The sequence below is a fragment of the Nannospalax galili genome, unplaced genomic scaffold, assembly GCF_000622305.1.
Source record: "Nannospalax galili isolate Female #2095 unplaced genomic scaffold, S.galili_v1.0 scaffold518, whole genome shotgun sequence".
NCBI lineage: Eukaryota > Metazoa > Chordata > Mammalia > Rodentia > Spalacidae > Nannospalax > Nannospalax galili.
The window spans coordinates 4049995-4063076 of NW_008342851.1; the positions used below are offsets into that span (position 1 = coordinate 4049995).

The following is a 13082-nucleotide window of genomic DNA, read 5'->3' on the forward strand; positions in this document are numbered from 1 at the left end:
GACACTGGTACAAGTCCATCTGGTGGGGTCTCCACAGCCTCCTTGATGAAGAGGACAGGTGACCCACCACAATTACAAGACATTTTGAAAGATGCTCACAGTCCCCTGGAACTTAGTCAAGCTAGGAGGGCAAGGAGCAAAAACTGTCCTTTATGTCCCTCTGACCCAAATAGTATAGGGCTAAAAGTATGGCTTTTAAACATCGAAGAAGGTTAGTTCCACCAGTCTGGTACTTTTAATTACCATGTGCTATGTAGATAAAGCTTGGGTGAAAACCACATATTCTCAGATAAACCTTGACTAGACATATATTTTGTTCCTTGAACTAGTCGTATGTATAATTTGTCAGTACGTTGTTGGACTAATATGGCTCCCTCTGGTTTTTTAAAACTAGCTAGGCATTGTTTATCTCTCTCACTGTCAAACCCTTCCACCATGGTTTCCCCAATTAAAGTGCCCCCATTTTCCCCATTTCTCCCTTTATAATACCCTTCTCCTATGGCTCCACCTCTCTTGAGTTCCTTCTTTCTCTCTATCCCCAAGTTTCCTTGTATAACCCTCCATCTCCCCTCCCATTTAATTAACCCCATTTTTATCCATATCTCCCTAAGTAACACCCATTTCCTACTGTTCTTCTCTCTCAGGTTCCTTCTCAAAGACATAATTCTTTAACAAAAGCAAATGCCCAGTAAAATCATAACCAAGATAATAGCCTGATACCTATAGATTTCTCTGGAATGCAAGCTATCTATTCACTTGGCACTCAAACCACCCCAGTTTGAGGCTATATGATAGGTATACTATGTTTGTCATCCCACAAAAAGGAAACAAACTGGGCAAGGTGGCTTCTGCCTGTAATTCCAGCATTTAGGAGGCTGCGATAGAAGAACTTCTATGAGTTCAAGGCTGGTCTGGGCTACAGTATGCGATCCCATATGAAAAAACAGATGTAAGCAGACACCAAAACTAAACAGGAAAAGGAAAGGAAAACAAAAAAGAAATCAATGTTGGGTTTACTTGATACAGCTCCTATTTTTGTAAATTTTAAAATAATGTTGAAAAGGTTGGGGATGAAGCTCAGTTCACAGAATGTCTGCGTGATATACATGATGACCGGAGCATCCTCAGCACTCAAAAACTGAGTGTACTGGGGCAGGCCTGTAGTCCCAGAACTTGGGAGGTTGGGAAAGGAGAATCAGAAGTTCAAGATCAGGGTCAGATATATGCTAACTTTGAGGCTAGTATAGAATAAAGGAGACCCTGCCTGAAAGAAAAAAAAAAAAAAAAGACGGGTTTAAGCCAGCTGTGGTTGTACTTGCTTGCAGTCTCAGAATTTCAGAAATGGAGCCAGGAGGATCAAGAATTCAAGAGCACCCTGGGCTGCATAGTGAACCCCTCAGGTCAGCCTAGTCTATATACCTGACATACTTGCCCAGAAAAGAAAACAAAAAAGTATGAAAAAAGTGTGTGTGTGTATGTGTGTGTGTGTGTGTGTGTGTGTGTGTGTAGTAACCTTTCTCCATGTCAGCTGTGTAATATTAAACATGTAATTATAAATGACTAAGGACAGAGACTGTATATAATGATTTCTTAAGGCTCCTTCTTGCTCTAGACACAGGATTCTGATTACCTGGAGAGTACTCACTTGTGGGATGGGTATATGTGCCATGTGTGCGAGATTTATTCCTTCATATTTGGAGCACTTCTTCCATCAATGATAAATAATTGAGGATGGTTATGTTTAGAAGATGTTTGTTCTTCCATGATAATACAGTGCCCTATTCTGTTAACCAAAATTTGATTTAATAAAGTATTTACTTTTCAAAGGAAACCACAAATGAAAGCAATCATGAGGATTCAGTAGCCGTTCATTCTACCATGGCAGGTAAGAGCTTGAAAGTAACATGGGATTATATGTATTTGTATGTAGGGAGTTGAAAGAAAAGAGTGACTGTAATTCTTCAGAGAGCTCCTAGAGAGGAGAGCACTGAGATGGAGAGGATTGTAGATGTAAAGTCAGAGTTCCTGTGACATTTCAGAGTGAATCAGGAGCAAACTGACAGTAATTCTTGTGCCAGATCCAAAGACAACCAATATTTAAAGATACCATGCAGGAAGCTGGTTTCCTTATATTGTAAGTAGGAAATTAGAATGCCAGGATCCTAAAAAGCACATGTTATGTCTAAGTCCCAATGTCAAATAGAAGACTTGTACACATGATCCCCATAGTCTGATGTGGAACGATCTGAGAGGATCCCAAATGGAGGTCATGGACAGTGGAGGAAGGTCCTAGTCCATCCACAGCTGACAGGTAGAATCATGTAGGAAGACATGGCAGCATTAGGACTGCGATACTGAATGTGCATCCAGCTGGGCCTCCCTTCTCTCCACAGAGGCGGCTCAGAGTGAAGCCCCTTGGTTTCAAGAGGCCAAGAGTCTGAGTGAGCAACTGCGAGCAGCCTACATCTCCGCCAGTTTCCGACGCTTATCTTTACCTGACATCTGCTCCAGCCTACACACTGACCACTTGCTGGGCTGTGACCTGTCCATTGTTTCAAAGCACATCAGCAGGCCTGTGCAAAAGGCCCTGGTGCTGCCCGAGATCCTTGCCAACTTGAACTCTGTCATGTGTGTGGAGGGGGAAGCTGGCAGTGGAAAGACAGCCTTCCTGAAGAAAATTGCTTTTCTCTGGGCATCAGGATGCTGCCCCCTGTTGAACAGGTTCCAGCTGGTCTTCTACCTCTCCCTTACTTCTACCAGACCAGACCAGAGCCTGGCCAACATCATCTGTGACCAACTCCTCAAGGCAGAAGGCTCTGTTTCTGAAGTGTGCCTGAGCAGCAGCATCCAGCAGTTAAAGCATCAGGTGTTATTCCTTTTGGACGACTTTCATGAAATGAGCTCAGTCCCCCAAGTCATTGAAAAACTGATTGAAAGGAACTGTTTGTCACAAACCTGCTTGTTGATTGCTGTCCATAAAAACAGGTCTAGGGACATCTGTCCATACTTAGATACCATCCTCGAGATCAAAGAGTTTCCCTTCTATAACACTGTCTATGTATTACGGAGTTTCTTCTCACATAATATAATACATCTGCAAGAGTTCATGGTTTACTTTGGAATGAATAAAGGTTTACAAAGAATCCACAAGACTCCCCTCTTTGTGGCAGCAGTCTGTGCTCACTGGCTTCAAAATCCTTCTGACCCGTCCCTTGAGAGTGTGACTGTTTTCAGGTCCTACATGGAATGCCTTTCCTTAAAGCACAAAACTAGATCTGAGCTTCTCAAAGCCACGGTGTCCTCCTGTGGTCAGCTGGCCTTGAGAGGGCTTTTTTCATCTTGCTTTGAGTTTATTAGTGATGACGTCAGAGAAGCAGGAGTTGATGATGATGAGGATCTGACCACCTTCTTGATGAGCAAATTCACTGCCCAGAGACTGAGACCAGTCTACCGGTTTTTAAGTCCTGAGTTCCAAGAATTTCTTGCTGGGATGAGGCTGGTTGAACTCCTAGGTTCAGATAGGCAGGAAGACCAAGATATGGGATTTTATTATTTGAAACAAATTAACTCACCCATGAAGGCGATAAGCTCCTACAGTAATTTTTTGAAGTATGTCTCCAGCCACCCTTCAGCAAAGGCGGGGCCAAAGATTGTATCACATTTGCTTCAGTTGGTGGATAATAAAGAGCCATTCGTGAATATATCTGAAAATGAGGATTCCCTGATGCTCCATCCAGAAACTTCCCTGCAGACAAAAATAATTAGGGGATTGTGCCAGGTTTCTCCAGAAGCTTTCTCTTCAGTCATTTCAGAAAGTTTATTGACCATCGCTCTCAAGGTTGCTTATCAAAGCAACACGGTTGCTGCATGTTCTCCAGTTGTTTCGCAGTTCCTTCAGGGGAGAACACTGGCTTTGAGTGTACTGAATTTACAGTACTTTGGGGACCACCCAGAAAGCCTGTTAGTGCTGAGGAGTATCAAGATCTCCATAAATGGAAATAAAACTGCACCTAGAGTAAGTTATTCAGATATGGAGAAATGCTTTGAAACCCTACAGCCACCAACTATAGATCAGGACTATGCATCTGCTTTTGAACATATGAATGAATGGGAGGAAAATGTTGCTAAAAATGAAGAGAATATAAAGAACTTTAAGAATATGCAGTGCAAGCCCCCACCACGCATCAGTGGGGGCTATTGGCAACTGTCTCCCAAGCAGCACAAGATCCCCTGCCTGGAAGTGCACGTGGACAACATGGGTCCAGCAGACCAGGAGATGCTCCGGGTCCTAATGGAAGTTTTCTCAGCGTCACAGCACATTGAACTCCATTTATACCACAGCACTGGCTTCATTGAAAGCATCCGCCCAGCTCTGGAGCTGAATAAGGCCTCTGTCACCAAGTGCTCCATGTGCCAACTTGAGCTCAGTGAAGCAGAACAGGAGCTGCTCCTCACCCTGCCTGCCCTGCGGTCTCTAGAGGTGTCAAGGACAAACCAGTTCCAAGGTATGCTGAGTGTGCTGAGTGTATTTTACATAAACATTCTGGAATGACATGTTTTAGGTGAATGAAACTTCTGTGGCACAAGGCCATAAATGTTCCTTGATAGAACATATCTAAAGTTGACCCTCACTGTTGGAGGGTTGTAATTGTATAAAGTAATTAAAAGTCTCTGGATCATAGAATGGATTTCAAATAACTACATAAACCAATATCAGTATCACATTAATCAACGTCTTAAATTTTTTTTATTGAGCTTTTAAAATTTCATACATTTCCCACTCAAATCCAGACCCCCTCCCCCATCCATGCCTTCCCCTATCCCCTCCAGTGAATACTATGCACTCTGGCATACATGCTGAGTCTTATTCATTCAGGTATTTGTACCCAAATGTCCTTCAGTGTATATGTGTCCACTGGAGTCTAGTCAGCTCATCCAGCGGTCATACGTAAGTCATACTCTCCGCCACCCAGCAGCAATCAGTCTCAGATAGTTCTCAATCTAGTGCTGGCCTGTCACCTATTTTTCACCTCCCCTTTGGGCCCTTACTTCATTGAGCTGATATGGGTCCTGCACTCGATGCCACCCCTGCCATAGGCTCACAGGAGCAAGCCTCCAGTGGCCTGGAAGCCTCCTAATCAACGTTTCTGACAAGTGCACACAAATTGCTTATTATTAGTAAATTAACTAGGTTGTCTGTGTTACATGATCCAACCTACTTAAATAAACAAGGAGATTTGGTTTCTCAGATAATCAGCATTTTAAAAGCTGGAAATATTTCCTATTAAGTTGTATTTGGCAATTTTCAGTATATATTTTGCCTATCTTTATAATGATCTCTATTTTAAAAAACTATTATTTTTTATGTGTGTGTGTATGTGTGCATGTGTGTGTATATGCATGTGTGTTGTGGTGCCTGCAGAGGCCAGAGGAGGACTTCAGATATCATGGGGTAAGAGTTATTGGTGGTTGTGAGCTGCCTGACATGGGTGTTGTGAACTGAACTCAGGTCCTCTGTAAGAGCGTCAAGTGTTCATGACCACTAGCCATCTCTCCACCCTCTAAACTTTACCTGTTTTCCATTGCATTTATTTCTAGGTCTTGATGCCACTGTTGACATCTGAATTTTAAATTTTATAATCATTCCTCCATAGCTCTGGCTTTCAGCGGTCTGCTGTATGCTGAGGTGTGCTTTGTCTCCATCTTCCCTTTTCCTTCTTTCTGTCTCTTTCTCTCTCCCTTTGTTTTTAGAGTGGTCCTCTGTATCCCATACTGGCCTTGAACTCACTATGTACCTGATCGTGTTGCCTCCACCTTCTCTTAGACATGTGTCAACATATCTAGCTCCTGAAAAAAATAAAAATATTTCTAAATTTGATGATAAACATCAACTCACACATTCAAAAAGATTCGACTGACTCTTGTGCAAGAAATAAAGCAGGGCTGCAGGCCTAGAGTGGAGGAGAACGGAACCCCAAGGCTAAAACGGGTAGTTTATTTTATCAGTGCAGTGACCCAGAGAGAGCTATTTCTCTAAAGCAGCGCCCCAAACAAAGAAGAGCTTAGCCTTTCACACCCCATGTCCTGTTTAGTCTCTTTGTCTTCCATGTATCCTGATTGGCTGCTCTGTGCTACAAGGTCATGACAGGCAGAACGGTGCCTGTGCCTGAAGTCAGGCACAGACCACGCTGCATTTCTTCTTCTTTGCTCTGGGGGTTCCTGCCACAGCATGGCTGGGGATGTAGCTTAGTTGGTAGACTGCTTGTCTAGCATGCATAGAGACCTGGGTTGGACCCCAGGACTGCATAAACAGGGAAGGGTGGAAGATGACTATAATCCCAGTACACAGTAGGAAGAGGAAGGAGTTCAGGTGAAGCCTGGGCTACATAGTGAGTTCAAGGTCATACTGGGATATATGATAGCCTGTCTCAAAAATATATTTATTTTAAAATAATTTTTGTTGTAGTAAAATACAAACTATAACCTTCCATTTTAACCATTTACGTGTATAATTCAGAGGCATTAATTATACTCACAATGTTATACAACCAGCACCATCCACTGTTACAACTTTCTATCTTCCCACACAGCCATTTGGTATCATTAAACAATAACTCTTTTCTTTGGCTAGTCCCTGGTGGCTCTGTTCTAATATCTGTCTCAATGAATTTGCCCATTCTAGATGTTTTGTATAAATGTAAACATAATACCTTTCTGTTGTGTCTAGCTTATTTCATCTTACATAATGTTTTCAAAGTTTATCACAGCATAGCTTGTATCAGACCTTGATTTCCTTTTTTATTGCCGAATGATATTCCATTGTGTGTGTCTTTATCATTGTGTGTGTCATGTTTTTTTTATCCATTCATCCAATGATGGACATTGGATTGTTTAAATCTTCTGGCTATTGTGAATAATTTTCAGTGAATATTTGTATTACCAGTACCTGTTTGAGTCCCTGTTTCAAATTGTTTTTGATTTATTCTTATGAATACAGTTGCTTGATCCTGACATGTAAGGTTACCCCCTGCCCCAGTTGCTTTTAGTCAGCATGTTTTATCACAGCAACAGAGATACAAACTAGAATAGCTAGCCTGGCGACAGTGTGAGTTCTAGGACAGCCTGGGCTATAGAAACTCTGTCTCAAGCAAAACAAAGCATAATTGTTACATTGAGGGTGTTCTTCACTATTTCTGTATATAAACTCTTAAGTTTCAGGAAAAAGTATCTCACTGGTATAGCATTTAGCTACCATGTGCAAGGCCCTGGGTATGGCCTCTAGGATAGTAAAGAAAAAAATTCTAGTATAAATAACCCTTATCAGACATACAGTTAGAAAAATATTTTCTACCATTCTGCATGTTGTCATTTTACCTTGTATAATGTCCTCTGCTGTACAAATGACAGTTTTGAGGAGGTCTATTATCTTTTTTGTGTCCTTTTTATGTCATATCTAAGAATCTGTTGTCAAATGCAAGCTCACGAAGATTTCTTATTTCCTTTTCTCTGTGGTTTTGGATCTTAAATTTGTGGTTGATGCACTTTGAGTTACCTTTTTATATGAGTTGGAGGTAAGAGTCCAACTGCATTCTTTTGCATATTGCAAAACCAGTTGTCCCCACACTGCTGGGGAGATGTCTTTTTTTTTTTTTTTAATGAGTCTAGAGAGTAGCATAGGGCTTCTGTAGAGTCTATAATCAGCATCATGTGTGTGCTTTCTAAACAGGTTGTGCTATCTGATAAATTTTATTTTGAAAATGTGAAACTAGCTGACGAATCACAGTAACACTTCAGCATTTCCATTTGGAACCCTTCAGTGATGGGAAACTGTGTGCTGCCTTCCAGATCTCATCCTTCCTAACTTGGACAAGTTCCCGTGCCTGAAAGAACTGTCTGTGACACTCGATGACAAACCAGACGTGCTGTCAGTCATTCCCGAAGATTTCCCAAACCTCCACCACATGGAGAAATTATCCATCCAAACTTCCACCGAGTCTGATCCCTCAAAACTAGGTAAGAATGGTACTTGAATTTCCTTGTTTGTTTCAGTTGGAAAAGCTAGTTGTCTAACAATCTGTGTCAGAGTTAAAACATCTGTGGGCCTGGCAGTGTAGATGGTATCCAGTGTGGAGTGTGGAGACAGCACTTTCCTCGTTAAGAAGAAATTCATTTGTAAACCTGGAATCTTGCTCATGTTAAGAATTGTTCTTAGTACCTCACAAGTATTAGTTCCATCTTCACATTCACTGTGTGATGTAAGGAAATGTTAATACTGCCATTTTGTAGCTGGGGAAATTGAGGTTAGCAATTTGCTGAATTTTATCTAGCTAAGAAGTATATTCAAACACAGATGTTTTGACTCCAAAGTCTGAGCTGTAAACTTCCAATACTCTTCCTCCCCAAAACAATTCATAGAACTTTTTTCTTTCCTTGTTTAAACTGCTCTCCCACTGCAGTTCACAGATCAGCTGCGGAGGGAGAAGGGAATTTGATGGTAGCAGTCCAAACCATTTCCCTATTTTTCCCCAGCCTAGCCTCATGGCTGACGGACAGCTTGTGCAGCCATGTTTCTAGAACACATCATTTAGTAAAATGACTAAAGCATCACCAGCCTCTTGATTTGGTAAACACAGAACACCGAGGACTAAGGAAATGTAAACCTGGAGCTAATGTGCAGAGTCGCATGGAAATAGTCATTGAGGAAGGGAGACTCATACCTGGAGTTCCAGCACTGAAGGAGGAGAGCTGCCTCCAGTTCAAAGCCAGCCTGGCTGTGTATCTCTAGTTACTTCCAGGCCAGCCTGAGTTACAGTGTGAGATCCTTTCTGAAATAAGAAAGAAAACAAACAAAAGTTTTGCGGACCCCAGATGGCTTAGCAGTTAAATACACTTGCTTCTTCAGATGAGCTGAGTTTGATTTCCAGGACCTTCTAGTGGAAGGAGAGAACCGATTCCCCCAGTTGTCATCTGACTTACACATGTGTGCCATGACACATGCCTGACTCCCTGACGCACATATGCACAGAAAATCACGTAATTTTGAAAAATTATTTAAAAATTTTGTGCTTCAGAGTTATCCTTTTTTTGATGTTACTCTATATAGAATTCTCATTGCATAAATGCAGGGAACGAACACAGAGACACCAGGATGCTAACACTGAAGCTGACTTTACTGGGCCCTTATTTTGAGAAGAGGAAACTGATCCCCAGAGAGGGTTTGTTGTTTGTCCAAGTTTATCATCACTAGTTAGTTGCAGAACCTGAACATGGCCCGAACACAGCCCAAAGTAGTCTGAATATGAGATCATTACATCATGGCGCCTTGTTTTAATTCAGTAATTTAGAACTTATGAATCACAAGGCTAATGTTGATAGATATTTGCAGGCTTTTCTAATTTCTGAAAATTCTTGATCTTTTACAGTTAAGGTGATTCAGAATTCTCCAGATCTTCAAGTTTTCCATCTGAAATGTGATTCCTTTTCGGATTTTGAGTCTCTCATGACTGTACTTGTTTCCTGCAAGAAACTCAAAGAGATTGGGTTTTCTGGAGGATACTTTGATGCCCTGCCATTTGGTAAGAACTGTGACCTTACAATTTTGGCTCAAGATGCTTTTGTGCACAAAGCTGTATTAAATATTCTAGAAAAAGTCAACATTTAAAAATGCAAACGATATCAAAAAACTGTAACAAAACGATTTTATATGAGTTTCTCAAAATAATACTGTATTTCTACTTACAATTTCAAGCATCTTATTTCAGAATTATTTTCTAAGCCAAGATTTTTTTCTCTTAGTCATACTAATTCAATTTGAATTATTACATTACTTTCATCATGTTTTTAATACTCTTTTAAATGGTCTTGCTCTTTGCTACAGGAAACGTATCTGACATGACTAAAATTTTATTTTCTCTTTTATAGTCACCATTTTACCAAATTTTATTTCTCTGAAGACATTAAATCTTGAATACCAACACTTTTCCAATAAAGAAGCATCAGAAAAATTTGGTACGTTTGCAAAACAGTGTTTTTAAATTTATTCCTTATGTCCCCCTCCCCCAGTCAACCCATAGCAAAGCAAGCTATGCAGAGCTGCCCTTGACAACCATGAGTATTGGTTCCAGGACCTCCTGCTGATGCTAACAGTAGAAGATGCTCCAGTCCATTATATGAAATGATGCAGTGCTTGCATATGACCACATATCCTCTGTGTGTGTGTGTGTGCGTGTGTTTGTGTGTGTTACAAGGATGGAATCCAGGGCCTCAAGCATGCTAAGGAAGCACTGAGCCCCAGGTTTCCAATCTTGTGGACTCAATTTCTTTCCTAAGGGAACTGATATCTGTGGAGAAATGTTTCATTCAAAAACTGGGACAAGGAAAGTCAAAGATGAGCCTAGAACATTGCTTCATGCCAGAAAGTTTTCAAAAACAGTTTTTGTGAGGCATCAGAAGAAGAGACTTGGTGATCAAATGATCTACACTGTGTCATGCTGAGGAGTCGATGCAGGAAGGAAGGCTGAGTGGAGGACCATGCTGTAGTGCCCAGTGTGGGTCTCCTCGGTGTGAAAATCACTGAAAAGGGAGGGGGCTGAAGGCGCTGTGGAGCTGGAAGAGTGACCTGCAGCCAGCTGAAGCCTCCTGTGTAGGACCAACTAGAGATGGAGAAGCAGCCTGCACTTGGGTGAAGAGAGAGAGGCTAGGGGAGGGTGAGGAGCTGTCCACAGAGAGCAGCAGGCAGCAGGTGTGTGCTGACCCCTCTCTCTTGCCCTTGGGGACAGGGATGAGGAGGCCTCTGCTGGGTGGGGCCTCCTAGACTGCAGTCTCCAGGTCATCAACTCCTCACCCATGGAAACTGCTACAGAGAATGGCTTTGTTGTCTCCCACAGCACACACTCTAGGTTCTCTCAGGAACCTGGAGGAGCTGCTTCTTCCCCATGGGGACGGGATTCATCACGTGGCCAAGCTGATTGTCAGGCAGTGTCTACAGCTGCAGAGTCTCCGAGTTCTCTCCTTTCGCCAGACCTTGGATGATGACAGTGTGATGGAAATCGGTGAGTTTCCTCAGAGAGACGGTTCTGTTTGTGCAGAAGCCAGTGGCATCGTTGGAGCTGTCTGCTCCAAGTCTATGAAAACATCTGACTCTCCAAACTGTTCAGCCTACTTCCTCACTTCCTCTACCCTGTAGATTCCTCTCCTGCTTTGTGTAGATTTACGTTCATCCTGGTCAGACTGGGAAGGTCAAGAAGCCTCTTTTTCCAAGTTTTAGATGCCATCAAAACTGTGTTTTTGTTTCCATTTTTTCAGGGCTGGGATTGAACCCAGGGCACCACAAAAATAAATAAATACATAAATAAATCCCCATTAACCTGTCTACTTTCTTTATAGCTCTACTTTGGGGGTATGTATCTTCAAACTTGGTGCATAGGGAATTTAAAATTGTAAGATCTTTCTGGTAGATCAGCCTTCTATCTGCAGTAGGACTTCCTGCCTTATACTCACTTTCTTGTATTAACATAGGCATCCAGTATTCTATTCTTTTGATGTCTTTTCCCCTTCCTTTCACCTTTACTCTTTCTATGACCCACAATTTAAAGGTGTGTCTCTTGTACAGTTAGATAATAAGGCTTTAAAAACCCAATCTAGAGCTGGGCATGATGGCCCATGCCTTTAATCCCAGCACTAGGGAGGCAGCAGCAGGTGGATCTCTGTGAGTTCAAGGCCAGCCTGGTCTACATAGCGAGTTCCAGGCCAGTTGGGGCTACAGGGAGACCCTGTCTCAAAAAGACACCCCCCCCCAAAAAAAACCCAACCAAACAAAAAACCCCAATCTAGGACTGAAGAACTAGCTGGTTGGTAAAGGGCTTGCCTAACATGCATGAGGTCCTCGGCTTTATCCCCAGCCCTGCATAAAACCAGGTATAGTAGTGCATACCTATAATCTCAGCACTCAGGAGGTAGAGGCAGGAGGATCAGCAGTATAAGAATTTCCTTGGCTACATAGTGAGTTGAAGGTTATTATAGAATACCTATGACTGTTTTTAAAATGATTCCACCTTCCCCCATGCCTCAAAAACTACACTAAATTAATAATAAATAGACATAGACAAACAAATTAATTAAAAAATATGGGGCTGTAGAGATGGTTCAGTCTGTAAGGTACTTGTTGTGCAAACATGAGGACCTGGGTTTGATCTCTAGCACCCACCTGAAAGTTGGACCCAGAGGCTGAAATGCAGACAGGAAAATCCCTGGGATCTGAGAACCAGACAGTCTAGTGAACTCCAGGTTTAACAGAGACCTGTTTCAAAAAGTAATGAAGACAATCCAACGCTGACCTCTCATCTCCACATATACCCACACATGCATGTGCACTTCACACCCCACAATTAAAAACAAAAATCCAGTCTACTAATCCTTTAATCTATTTACATACAACATTATATATATAATTTTTTGAGACAGGGCCTCTCAATTAATAACCCAGTCTGGACATGAACTTGCTATATAGCCTATGCTGACCCCAAACTTCCAATCATTCTGCATTGGTCTCTCCAGTGCTGAGATTACAGGCATATGCTGTGTTTTCATTTGGTGTTTCTTTATTGTCTCACAGGATTTTTTATCTATTCTTTTTTTCTTCCTACATTTATTAGCTTATTAAAATTGCAGTCTCTTTTCTTTTTTCTTTTTTAATTATTTATTTGATAACCACATACTTAGAAGAAGCATTTCATTACAACAGCACTGACATATTCAATAATAATTTTCTGAGCTAAGATGCATCTCTTTCAAAACTGGCTGTAAATTTTTAGGTTTACAGTTGAATTATTACAGTTATACAATATTGTGCTCAGTATAAACCTATACTCAGTATAGGACATAAAATTACATGAGGTTTTAACCTTTAAAAAGGATCTCCATTTCATTATTAAAATACACAGTTTCATACAGGAAAATTCATTTTAAATGCAATTGACATTAAGATGTTTGCACATGTGTTTCTAATCTCTATATATCTGATTATTATTAGTCACAGTCAGTTACTTTCTGAGCTCCTTGGCATCTGAGCATGGATATAAAGT

The 13082-nt window shown here is 41.4% G+C and overlaps 1 protein-coding gene across 1 annotated transcript in view; it reads left to right on the forward strand.

Annotated features, from left to right (window-relative positions):
- LOC103738729 (baculoviral IAP repeat-containing protein 1a-like) overlaps nucleotides 1-13082 on the forward strand; it is a 54532-nt gene that overhangs the window by 34481 nt on the left and 6969 nt on the right. Inside the window, exons 9-14 of the mRNA XM_008838857.2 lie at nucleotides 1828-1885; nucleotides 2394-4505; nucleotides 7846-8013; nucleotides 9423-9575; nucleotides 9922-10008; nucleotides 10887-11051. Of these exons, the coding sequence (XP_008837079.1) occupies nucleotides 1828-1885; nucleotides 2394-4505; nucleotides 7846-8013; nucleotides 9423-9575; nucleotides 9922-10008; nucleotides 10887-11051 (2743 nt within the window). The remainder of the gene's footprint in view (nucleotides 1-1827; nucleotides 1886-2393; nucleotides 4506-7845; nucleotides 8014-9422; nucleotides 9576-9921; nucleotides 10009-10886; nucleotides 11052-13082) is intronic.